The sequence below is a fragment of the Pogoniulus pusillus genome, chromosome 5 (assembly GCF_015220805.1).
Source record: "Pogoniulus pusillus isolate bPogPus1 chromosome 5, bPogPus1.pri, whole genome shotgun sequence".
In the NCBI taxonomy this organism is placed as follows: domain Eukaryota; kingdom Metazoa; phylum Chordata; class Aves; order Piciformes; family Lybiidae; genus Pogoniulus; species Pogoniulus pusillus.
This window is the reverse complement of record NC_087268.1, coordinates 40,180,456-40,193,631: the sequence shown is the minus strand read 5'-3', so window position 1 is coordinate 40,193,631 and position 13,176 is coordinate 40,180,456. Positions and strand designations below refer to the sequence as shown.

The 13,176-nt window shown below is 42.3% G+C and overlaps 1 protein-coding gene across 6 annotated transcripts in view; it reads left to right on the top strand.

The window, feature by feature from the left end:
- The window catches only part of FARP1 (FERM, ARH/RhoGEF and pleckstrin domain protein 1), a 257,460-nt gene that overhangs the window by 48,868 nt on the left and 195,416 nt on the right, over positions 1-13,176 (top strand). For all 6 annotated transcript variants that reach the window (XM_064143856.1, XM_064143858.1, XM_064143857.1 and 3 more), the window contains one exon: positions 3,212-3,407. In XM_064143856.1, the coding sequence (XP_063999926.1) occupies positions 3,237-3,407 (171 nt within the window). In that variant the 5' untranslated portion in view covers positions 3,212-3,236. The remainder of the gene's footprint in view (positions 1-3,211; positions 3,408-13,176) is intronic.

Genomic DNA, 13,176 nt, shown 5'->3' with positions numbered 1-13,176 from the left:
ATTGTTTGTTTAATGATATCACTTGAATTGACTGGATTGATTCCTAGTTTTACAATTCAATGGAAATAACAGATTTCTTCTAAATCCACTTTAAATACCTGTACCTAACCTAAAACTGCCAGTAGTAGCACAGCACTGCCAACAGTAGCACAATCCCTGGAGGTCTTCAAGAAAAGACTGGATGAGGCACTGAGTGCCATGGTCTAGTTGACTGGATAGAGCTGGGTGCTAGGTTGGACTGGATGACCTTAGAGGTCTCTTCCAACCTGGTTGATCCTATGATGATTCTTTGATTCTATAAAGCAATTGTAGAGGCCCTTTTCTGTTGTGTTGGTGCTGTCTGTGGTATATGGTGACTTCAGAAGAGCTCTTAAAACAATTCTTTAATTGATAAATACATGAATCAGTTCTTTGTGTGTAGTGACAGGGTGTCTGTGTTACCTTTATAACTGCTCCTGTGAATTTCACTTAGAAGAAAGTCATACTTATTTGTAAGTAGGCCTTCAGTCTTGCTATACAGAGCTTGGTGTCTTTTCTTCTGGAATTCCTGCCTCCAGCTCTTGGCAGTGCAGTTCCTGTTGGCAGTTCCTGTCTCATAAACAAGATTTAATTTGAAATAATAAAATACATTGAATTGATTTGTCTGAAGTTTTTAGATTACAATACACTTGGGTAGGTTTCACTAGCATCTCTCCAAACCTGATGAGTTCCTAGGGTAGTGCTGATGGATTGATTGCAAAAAGTTTGCCTTTTTTTTGTTCTCTTCAACTTGTGCTGGTTAAGCTGCATGTAGAAGTGTGTGATCCCTAATTTTTTATCCTCTTCTTTCTCTGCTAACATTTCACAGTATCACAGTATCATCAGGGTTGGAAGAGACCTCACAGATCATCAAGTCCAACCCTTTACCACAGAGCTCAAGGCTAGACCATGGCACCAAGTGCCACCTCCAGTCCTGCCTTGAACAGCCCCAGGGACGGCGACTCCACCACCTCCCCGGGCAGCCCATTCCAGTGTCCAATGACTCTCTCAGTGAAGAACTTTCTCCTCACCTCCAGCCTAAATCTCCCCTGGTGCAGCCTGAGGCTGTGTCCTCTCATTCTGGTGCTGGCCACCTGAGAGAAGAGAGCAACCTCCTCCTGGCCACAACCACCCCTCAGCTAGTTGTAGACAGCAATAAGGTCACCCCTGAGCCTCCTCTTCTCCAGGCTAACCAATCCCAGCTCCCTCAGCCTCTCCTCGTAGGGCTGTGCTCAAGGCCTCTCCCCAGCCTCGTCACCCTTCTCTGGACACGCTCAAGCATCTCAGTGTCCCTTCTAAACTGGGGGGCCCAGAACTGAACACAGTACTCAAGGTGTGGTCTAACTTTTATTCAAAGTGCTGTTCTATTTTTATTTTACTCTCCAAGCTTCTTGAGGGAACAGATTAGTCAGGACATGGAAGAGTAATGTATTGGTAAATAGTATTACCTGCCCAAGACAGGACTGTTTTTATTCCATCTTTATGGAGGGAACTGGTGTCTTATTACTTGGCACGGTGCTTTATAGTACAGTGTAGAAGTGGTGATGCATTCACTAATACATGGGCTGTCTTGAGCTTCCTATTTTTCCCACAGGCTTCTCAGTGATTGTAACCTCAGAGTAAAAGCCAGGCAATGATTAGCAGTCTTTTTCTTGTGCCTCTGTTCAGCTGGAAAGTTCCATTCTTTCTGTGTGTTACATGGATTTTTAATGGTCATTGATCAGCATATAAAAGTCATGCAGAATGAAAATGCAGTTACCAAGAAAGATAAATAGTAGTAGCAGGTTTCATCAGAAACTCAACTAGACCATCAAAAAGCAGGGAAGGAAAGTGAAATCCAATTCTGGTGTGACGTGCAACATTGAAAAGTAAAACGAATTGGCCCTTGAATTAAAATAGAAAGTTCAAAAATGTGCCAGTTAATGAAAAAATGGCACTGAATTGCTGTAGTAGCTCTACAAGTCCTATGAGGAGAGGCTGAGGGGGCTGGGGATGTTTAGCCTGGAGAAGAGAAGGCTCAGGAGTGACCTCATTGCTGTCTACAGCTACCTGAAGGGACACTGTAGCCAGGTGGGGGTTGGTCTCTTCTGCCAGGCAACCAGCAACAGGACAAGGGGACTGTGCTAGTTTGAAGCAAGCTGGGATGTTTTGGTAAAAGAACTAGATAATGGCAGTGAAATGAAAAACAATTGTGTCTCCTTCTCTCACAGTCTCGTTGAGAACTCTGGGAAGAAGAAGTAAAACATTCTCCATTTTAGTCTTTCATTCTGCCTTTGCCTTCAGACCTGGTCACATCTCATTAACCTTGCTCCCACTAATCTTGCTCCCTAACCTCTTGGCTGCACCTCTCTTCTTTCTGAGAACTGAGTAAGGTTGAGAGGGCAAGGGGAGGTATTGGGGTGGTTTGAGAGCCCCTCCTGGGGACTCAGGTTTCTGGGAGGGGAGTTGTGTTATTTTTCTATTTTTTTTAAAGTCTCAAGTTGTGCCGGGGGAGGTCTGGGCTGGATGTTAGGAAGAAGTTCTTCACAGAGAGAGTGATTGGCATTGGAGTGGGCTGCCCAGGGAGGTGGTGGAGTTACCGTCCCTGGAGATCTTCAAGAAAAGCCTGAATGAGGATGAGGCACTTAGTGCCATGGTCTAGTTGACTGGCTAGGGCTGGGTGCTAGGTTGGACTGGATGATCTTGGAGGTCTCTTCCAACCTGGCTGATTCTATGATACTCCCTTTTTAGGACTTAACAACAACCTCCCAGTACCTGAAGGGGGCCTACAAGAAGCTTTCATGCCTTTTCTGGAAGCCCTGGTTGTGGCTGATAACAGCCTCATTCATAAACACATAGAAATTTGCATAATTAATTGAAACCTGGATCCTGTCATGCTCTGCTTCCAATGTGGTGGTCTTGCCCTTTCCATGGGAACAGGATTATTTTCCCATGAAGCAGTACTGTAGCCAGTCTATCAGCTTTATTCTCAGCAGTTGATGAGCCTGCATGCTTTGGAAAGTATAACATTTGCCTGTTTTTCTTGTCTTCATATGGGACATCAGAAAAGTTAAAAATAATCATAATGGTTGTTACTATGTGTTAATGGTTCTGTGGTTTATTAGCTGCAGGTATATATATACCATAATGCTTGCATGCTAAACTCTTCATTTATTAGTGACGTGGCCTTCTTTTCTCCTTATTCTTTTATCAGGTATAAGAAACATATTTCCCTAAACATGGGTGAAACAGAACAGAGACCAACAGCAGGATCCCGGTTAGGAGCTCAGGAAAATGCTGGGATCAGTACCTTGGAGCATGGACAGAAACCACCTGTGACACCTCCAGGAAAACTCATCTCCATCAAAATTCAAATGCTGGATGACACACAAGAAACTTTTGACGTTCCGGTAAGCACCTAGAGATTTGAGTGAATAAAGATTATTCAGGCATTCCTACAAACACATGATTTCAAACCACTTCTCTTTTTTGATGTCAGCTGAGGTTTTTTGGCTAATGGCTTCACGTTTCAGAGAAAGTGGCTGTTATATCAGCATCAGATAGATGATGGTGCAATAGAATGACATTAAAAAGTCAAGTGAACTGTGAATTACAGTTATTATTCTGTTTGAGCAGCTTCAGAAGAGGTGAAAGTCCTTGGTGTTTGGTGGTTTTTGGAGGTTTCTGTGTTGTGGTTTGGTTTTGTGTTTTTTCTTCCCCCCCCTCCCCTTCAAATATTACATCATTGGTTTCCTCTGCTTTCTGAACAGTCACTACATTACCTTGGTTCTGTTTTGCTCTTGATCCAGTAAGCTGTATAGATCTACAGGTTTTTTATTAAATATTCCTCTGGCAAGTCCTTAGGATAATAACATATCAAAGCTTTCCCTGATTTGTATCACATACAGGCACCAAGTGCTCTCCTGCACCTTGGGTGCAAGCAAGGAATCAAAGCAATGTCATATAAAGAGCTTTTTATACCCTGTTGAAATGAGTCTCAGTTTGTATTTGCCAAGGAAATGGAGTCACCACTGCTTGTGTGTGACCAGAAGAATTAGTTTTGGTACAAAGACTGATTCTGTTGTAAGCTGTCTAGCTGTTAGCACCCACTAATGATTTTGCATGCCGTGCTTAGGCAATGAATGCGTAAGGTGGTTGAACACTGTTGCTGTTATGAAAGTGTACTGGAATGTATATTTCTCAACTATTTCTCAGGGTTCAGTGAATAGGAAGCTGAAGTTCAAATTTCATCCTTTGTTATTTGCATTTTATGCATCTATAGTAACTTCCACACCTTCATTGGGTCAGTTTGCCCTTCTGTGAAACGGAGGATTACCAGCAAGATACACAGATCTTAAGCATGTAGTGCTCTGTGAAAGTCTTTATGGTCACTGAAAAAATAGTATGCCTCTATTAAAGATAAAGGAATCTAATCAGGAAGATCCTCTTTAGGGAAAAAAAAAAAAGGTGTTTATAAAGTTTTGTTTTCTGTGTGTTACCTGCTCATGCTTTTTGGTCTGCCCTCTGCTGCTGTTTGTGTTCAGTCTCGGATTTTGTTGTGGTAAAAAGTAAGCTCTCTGGACAGCCAGTTTGAGTGAGCTGAACTGTCATCAAGTGTGCTCCTGTATGTAGCAGCTTGTGATGTGTTTGTGCCCTTCAGAATCTCTATCCAATATCCACAGCGGAGAGACTGAAATTAGTGGTCTGTAGGTAATCGTCACTGTTTAAAAGCCTAGATCTAGATTAAATTATCAAATGTTAATGTGACAATGTGCTGCTTGTCTTACATGGTATAAATACCCCTATTATCCCAGAGACAACTTATTTTTTTCTCCTCCACAACTGCTACTTCATCATGCTTTGGAAATGATATTCAGTTAGTAGTTCATAGTTCTATTTAACAGACACTTGGTAGGAACCGTTTTGAGATCAGATCCCTTTCATTACATTGTTTAGAAGCAAACGTAAGTAACCTGTGGATGTAGTGCACCCATTTAATTCCAGCTTTGCTTCTGGGATTTTGAGGAAACTTCTTCAGTATTAGAAGACATTAAGATTACTTTTTTGTTTTCAGACTTCAACAACCCCTGGAGGATCTGGGTGTCTAAATAATTCTGCTTAGACCACTTCAATATGATTCTTCTCTGAGTATTTTTATTTCATAACTGCCCGTGTTCAAGGAAGGCCCAGTTGGTTTTGAAGTCAAATTTTGGAAAGAAATTTGCAGGATGGTTATGAAGTCTTTAGAGCAGATTCCTAAAGCCATTTGTCTTCAAGGTATGCATAGTCAAGAGGACCAATACCTATAATTTTGAGTTTGCTCTAAAAGGCATTAGGTTTTTGATCCTCTCTCCCAAAACTGAAGAACACAATACATCTAAGTTGAGATGTTTATTCATGTTGGAAAACCCACGCTCCTATTTATAAAGGAGCTTGTTGTTTTTAGCCAGATTGGTGCAGTATACACAGAGAAAGAAAGTGACACCATTTCAACAAAATATTTTAGGAGCAGCAAGTGTGGCTGTGGGCAGAGGATGTTAAACATACATGCCTAAGCACGTCTGTGGGCTTTCTTTTCAGTGTAGAATTAAAGGCCTCTTGCATGTTTGAAGGTTGGAACTAGCCTTTCCAAAAGTTTAGCTGCCATGGTTATAGAAATGACCTTCCAAATACAACACATGTATAAACTGAGAAGGGTTTTTTTCCTACATTTTCAGAAATTTAATTTTTCTTCATCAGCAAATGGGCCAAAACTTGAGTAGTTTTGTTGCTGCTTATAATGTGTAGGATGCTGTAAAGTTTAATTCCATCCAGTTTATTTGCTTTTGAAGTCTGTGTGAAAAATAGAAACAGATACACTACTTATTTCTGAATTTGGGGGAGGTAGTTGGGACTGTCCATCTGTCTAAGCCTTCCTTGCTACTCCTACAGTTTGTTTTCTCATTAGGTAAAAATGGGAAAAGATCTTATCAGAGTGGTGTTTTATGTGGGTTTTGTTTTGTTTCGGGGTTGTGGTTTCTGAGAGCTTTTGTGTGTGTGAGCTGTGGGTATTGCTAGATTGTTTTTTTTAGTACAAGATTTGTTAATACAAGTTTGGTTTTGTTTTAGAATTATCTTCCACTTTGAGTTTCAATACCTTTGAATTTAGGCAATCCCATTTCTCACACCAAATACAGGTGTGTATACCTCACACATACAGGTGTGTATACCTACCTCACAAATCCAGGCTGAGCAGTGAGTGGCTGGAGAGCAACCCTGAGGAGAGGGACTTGGGGATTCTGTTGGACGAGAAACTCAACATGAGCCAGCAGTGTGCACTTGCAGCCCAGAAAGCCAACTAGATCCTGGGCTGCATTAGGAGAAGTGTGGCCAGCAGGGTGAGGGAGGTGATTCTCCCTCTTAACTCTGCTCTGGTGAGACCCTACCTGGAGTACTGTATCCAGTTCTGAAGCCCCCATTACAGGAAGGATGTGGAGATGCTGGAGCATGTCCAGAGAAGGGCCACGAGGATGATCAGAGGGCTGGAGCAGCTCTGCTATGAGGACTGAAAGAGTTGGGGCTGTTCAGTCTAGAGAAGAGGAGGCTCTGAGGTGACCTTCTTGTGGCTTTCCAGTATGTGAAGGGGGCCTGCAAAAAAGCTGGGGAGGGACATAGGCTGCCAGGCAGTGACAGGAGTAGGGGGAATGGAGCAAAGCTGGAGGTTGGGTAGGTTCAGGCTGGACATGAGGAGGAAGTTGTTGAGCATGAGAGTGGTGAGCGGCTGGAATGGGTTGCCCAGGGAGGTGTTTAAGGCCAGGCTGGCTGAGGCTGTGGCCAGCCTGATGTAGGGTAGGGTGTCCCTGGCCATGGAAGGGGGGTTGGAACTAGATGATGCTTGTGGTCCCTTCCAGCCCTGACTGATTCTATGATTCTATATGCAGATGACTTTTTAATTACAGCAAAATCCTTCAAATTTATTTATCTGTTCTTTATATGGCAAAAGCAGGAATAAAACTTGACCTCTTTCCATTCCCCTTCCAGTGTTGCTGCTCTTTGGGCTGTTTAAAAATGATGGAACTCTTGTGTAATTTTTCCTTCTAAAGGAAAGTGGTTTCTTTTGGTGTTAGTGTTTTGATGCTATATCATCATACCATGTTCAGCTCATTTTATTAGCTTCTCACAAGCCAAAAGAAAATCCCTCTCCAGAGAAACAAACAAGAGATCCACATGGCTTCATATGAGCACACAAATTAATTTTTTTATCCAGAAAGAACTCCATAAAATACATGAAAAGGGTTTGTATGGGAACCTTGAAAAGCAGAAGCTGCAGTGAAAGCCTTTTCATCAATCTTTGCAAATGCAGTGTTGTAAAAGGGAAGAGCACAATGTTCTATGCTGTTTGCTGTTCACAAAAAATACTTCATTTCAGAATTTACAAAGATTCCTATATTCTAAAAAGCCAAAGAAAGTTTGAATAGATGACCCTAGATCTTTTACATACATCCATTTAACTGGTTGCATGACTCCAAGCAAATACAGATGCTTGGGGGAGACTGGAAAAAATGTGGTCATTGCTGCTTTCAGTCAAAAGATAAATTGCTTTCACTTCTTGTGTGTCCAGAGAAGGGCAACAAAGCTGGTGAGGGGCCTGGAATACAAACCCTATGAGGAGAGGCTGAGGGAGCTGGGGGTGTTTAGCCTGGAGAAGAGGAGGCTCAGGGGGGACCTCATTGCTGTCTGCAACTACCTGAAGGGACATTGTAGCCAGGTGGGGGGTGGTCTCTTCTCTCAGGCAACCAGCAATAGAACAAGAGGACACAGCCTCAAGCTGTGCTGGGGAAGGTCTGGGCTGGATGTTAGGAGGAAGTTGTTGGCAGAGAGAGTGATTGGCATTGGAATGGACTGCCCAGGGAGGTGGTGGAGGCACCATCCCTGGAGGTGTTGAAGCAAAGTCTGGCTGAGGCACTTAGTGCCATGGTCTATTTGACTGGCTAGGGCTAGGGGATAGGTTGGACTGGCTGATCTTGGAGGTCTCTTCCAACCTGGTTGATTCTATACAAAGAAAGTGTAGAATTCATGAATTGTCTTTTCAAGAACATTTTTGTTAATCCTGCACAGAGAAGATAAATTATGTAGATTAACTTTCATCAAGTTTTCTATGACTGAATTTCCATACTTTTCATTTGAGTCTGTTGTGAACTCTTGGACAAGAGCTGACTTCAGCCACAGCTGTAGGTGAATGGTGCCTGAAAATCAGGCTGTGACTTCAAAGTTCATGATCATTCAGCAATTGCAGCTGTTTGACACAGTGTTGGCTTGATGGACAGGTTGCATGCAAGTGTGGAGTAGGCTTTTATGTCCTGCTTTTTGTTTCTAATTTCCAGTTTGGCTGCATTTACTTAGAAATTAGTTAAATATGTGAACTCAAGATTGCAGAGGTTCAAAATATGTGGTCTGTTTCAGCTTGTGTTTGGCTGATTCATGACTATGTGATAGAATGATCAAATATAATCTCTTTTTCTTCTAGGCAAGAGGACAGTAGCTTTAAACTGACTAATGTGAAGGAAGAACATTTTTTTGTCACCCTTGTACACATAATGATAATTGAATAGGTAGACCTTAGGCATTTTGAAAGGATGACACTTCTACTGGAAGACTTTCAAAACCCTACACAGTCATTGTACATGTTATAGGAGAGTGTGGTGTACAGTTCTGCTTGATACTGCTCTGTGGTTTTATTTCTACGTGGCTCATCTAACTTAGTTGGAGGAGAATGGGATTGAGTCCTTAAAATCATAGTTAAACCTAATGAATTTCCTTATGTTTGTGTTAATAGAGTCTTCCCTCTAGATTCAAACCAGATTAAATAAAGAAGTAATACAGTTTTTAAGGAAGAGTAAAAACAGCTGATGCAACCATCTGCAGATCATTCTGGGAAGGAAAACCTTTTAGTGTTTAGTGTCTATGTAATTTATGTTATATTTACTTTTATTGTTGTTTCAATGCCAGAAGTAATTGGCCTTTAAACTACTCCAAAGCAGGGAAAAGTCAGTATTGTTACTTTCTAGTAAAGCTGAAGACATGACTGATGTTTGTGTTGGACTGATGGGGTGATTTTGAGACTCAGACCAGGTTTAACGTTGGGATGATGCTTCTTCCTGATAACATCTTACTCTTTGGGTGAATGATATTGCTGTGACTGGAATGATACTGCTGATGCTAAGTATAAACTCAGAGTTGTTTCCTTTTTATTAGCATCAAAGTGTATCATAGGAGGTAAGGGTTTGTCTTTTGATTATGATCCACTCTCTTTAATTAAAACCAAATCAAAGTCCTCTTTATTGTGTCTAGAAGAAAATAGCTGCTTCCTTTTTGTGGCTATCTTGGAAAGACCAAAACATACTTGCCTGTCAGATTACTCAAGTTTATTAAACATCTGTTTTGTGTCTTATGTAAACTTTCCCTCTGAATGTGTTCAAGCCTTGAGAAATATGCAGAGTTGGAAAATGTCATCTGCTTTGAAGGATTAACACCGGGTTTCTTAAGCAGCAGGAGTCTCTTAATAGAAAGCAGGGCAAGAGTATAATCCTTAGTAAATAATGGTGGTAAACATTTCATTTCGGTTTGCCTTTATCTCAGAAGAGAAAAGCTTCCTCATCTTTGGGTTATCTGAGAAGGAAGATAATGAAGACCAAATGGTCTTGGTCTACAAGCTTTTATCTTCCACTGGTGTTTGGATGTGGTACCTTGGCAGGGAATTTCTGTGTCTCAAGTCCAAAACGTCAAGAGAAGAATTTCATAATCCTGTTGGGGCTCTGTTTTTTAGGGCTAATGTTTTGGGGGTTGGGCATTTTTTGTGTGTTTTGTTTTGTGTTTGTGGGGGTTTTGTTTAGCTGTTTGTTGTTTGGTTTTTGTTGTTGGTTGGATTTTGTTTGTTTGGCTGATTTAGTTTGCTTGTGTAGCCATAAAATGGCCTTCTCTGAAGTGTGCTCCCCACCAACTTCAGGCTGGTGTAGTGTGCCAGAAAAAAAGCTTAATATTAGAAAATACCAGTACTTAACAATGTAAAGATCACATGAGCTTTGTTACAAATTTGCATAAGCATTGTGTTACTCTATTCAATTTGAAATTTCAGCCAAGGTTTTAGAAATGTTTCAATTATATTCTGTAACACTTATGGGTTATGGTAAAGGCTCTGTTCTAGGTATTCACCCTTCTCCTCACTATGCAATAATAACCAGTGAATAAAACAATTTTATAAACAGAGAATTGGACAGTAAGGCAATACAGAAACATGAAACAGTGTTTTCTGCTTTGCTAGCCAGCTTCAACTTCAATTCAATATGAGCTGCATTTTCTTTCCAGCTTAGGAAGTGAACAGCAGGTCAAATGTCAGTTATTCATCAGTCTGAGACTTTCTTTTCTTCTCATGCCTGACATTATTTGGCCATCACTGTCAGGCTATTCCCAATGAATATCAAGCATTTAAATATTTGCACCATTTTAAATTGTCACACTAACCCTGCTGTATCTTCTGAAATTATAGGGAGAAAAGTGCTTTTTTTCCCCTGACACACATCAATTGCACTTTTCACAGAGGTTTATTAGTGGATACTCAACAAAGTGTGGGTTTTGCCAATGAATGATTAGAACGTCCTTGTTGGAAGGCGAGGAATTTTGGTGACTTGTGTTAGTAATTTACATGCTTTTCAACATGGGGGAAGACTCCACAAGCAGATTTCTGTGACCTGAGGCAGCAGGCTGTTTAAGCTGCTGATTTCTTTGTTGTGATACTCCCTACAATGAGCAGAATTAGTGGGGGTATAATTGTAAGTGCCGACAGATCCAGTCCATTTTCAGACTGGATTGATGCATTTGAAGATAACCAGGAAATGAATGTAATTTTCCTGAATGAATTAGCCTAACTTGTAATCAAGGAAAGCTTCTCAAATAATGCCTTTTCACCTCTCTCTGTTCAGCTGACTCACCAAGTCATGTGCCAGTGCATAAGCTGGCACAAAGTGGAGGACAGAGCTGGCAGAGGGAAGAGCAGCTGTGGATGAAGAGACAGTGCATGAGCATTTCTGAGCACTGCTGCTCTGACTGAGGGGGTCAGTGGAACCATGCTGCAAATTTTGGTAACCATGGCTGTGCCCGTACGTTGGTTTGCACAGTACTGGCGAGGCCACATTGCTGCTCTGTGAGAGGAGCATGGGCTCCCTCCTCAGCTACAAGGTGTTCCCCTTGGCCACCCTATTTGGAGGTGACAGCTGTCCAAGGAACGGTGGGAGACGTTTGCTATCTCCCCACTTCAGTGCACAGCCAGCTAGTGGCAGACGTGGTGGCTGATTCTGCTCTATTTTCTTCTTGTTTGGGCAATAGAAGAGATGTTCTGCCTCTGGTCAGAGGAAGAAGGGGAGCCAAACTGCTTGCTTTCTTCCTTGAGTATGCTTCGTACCTTCCACCTTAAAAGATTTTGAAACTAGATGTCAAAGCCTCAGCTAATCACTTCCTTCACAGGGTGAAAACATGGTGCCTTCAACAGGCTGTTCATCATGCCTGCTTTGAACATGTATTCTAGGAGGAGATTAATTGCTCTCTGGAGGTGATTGTATATCCCTATAAGGGAAGCATAGGGCAATAGCTTAGACTTCATTTATCATTTAGGCACCTAACTTGTTCACAACCATGCCAGAGTGATATGTGAGTCTTCCCTGCACCCCATAACAGGCTGTCAATGCTGTCTAGCTCAGATGTGCTGGGGTGAGTGAATTATACCTGTCGTGGTGCTGCTTTTCTTTGTCCTTGTTTTAACAGAGGAGTTGCCAAAGGAAGTATAGTGTCAAGGAACAGTTTGTTGGTGCTGTGCTGCCAAGGTGCACATGCGTGCCATAATTTACTTAAGCACAAAGTGGTCAAGTGCAAGTTACTTTCCTTAAGCTTTATACAAAAATCAGTTGTCTGTGCTTCTGGCTGTATGCTCTAGAGGGACATAATAAATGATCAGGATAAGCTTCTGGGAGAAAATGGCTGTCTTTCCCCTCCTCTTGAATGAAATGTGTGTTGTCTATAGCTAAAGAAATGCAGCAACAGTGCAATGCTTTGCCAGGAGTGCAATCTGACGCTAGACTGCAGACTTTTCAGAGCACACATGGGTTACACTGAGCAAGGGATCAGAAAACATGGGCTCATATGTAAAGCACTACTGGTATATGGTTGTATCACACAGCGTGACGAAAAGTGAATCACAGCACTGTGCATTTTAGTAACTGCAAGTAAAAGCTATTCTCCCTGTAACTTGTGCTCTCACCTGTTTGAAAGATGAAGACTCTTATTGTGGAATACACCCCTTTGCAGTTGCTTTCTTCCATCATTTTGGACAGAGCGGAAAGCTATCTGTGTAAACAAAGGCTTAAGCAGTGCAGGATGAAAGAATAGCAAATGGTTATAAATTGTCCATTTGCTTCCCTTTCAGTTCATTCTCAGTTGAATATGGTCACCTGTCAGGAGTTTTTGTCTGGTGCTAACACAATTTGTCAAAATGCCTTTGTCCAAATTTTTGTCTGATGTGGATTCCTCACTCTGCACCCAACCTTGCTTTGCCTTTTAGCTTGGGGTATTAATTTTCACAGTATCACCAAGATTGGAAGAGACCTCACAGATCACGAAGTCCAACCCTTTACCACAGAGCTCAAGGCTAGACCATGGCACCAAGTGCCACGTCCAATCCTGCCTTGAACAGCTCCAGGGACAGCGACTCCACCACCTCCCCGGGCAGCCCATTCCAGTGTCCAATGACTCTCTCAGTGAAGAACTTTCTCCTCACCTCCAGCCTAAATCTCCCCTGGCACAGCCTGAGGCTGTGTCCTCTTGTTCTGGTGCTGGCCACCTGAGAGAAGAGAGCAACCTCCTCCTGGCCACAACCTCCCCTCAGGCAGTTGTAGACAGCAATAAGGTCTCCCCTGAGCCTCCTCTTCTCTTTTTCGCACTGAGATTTGTGTCTGCATGTTTGTCAGGGGTCATCACATGTGCTTTCTGTTTTCTTAAACCTTAAGGTTCTCAGCCCTTTCCTCCTCTCTGCTTCTGCAGAATGCCTTGGTTGCTCAGCCAGCAGAGCACTTATCAGCTACTGGAGGTGACAGTCCCACTCACCCCACTGCGCTGGCTGGGAGCTTCCCTGGCTCCATGGTGTGGCATGGC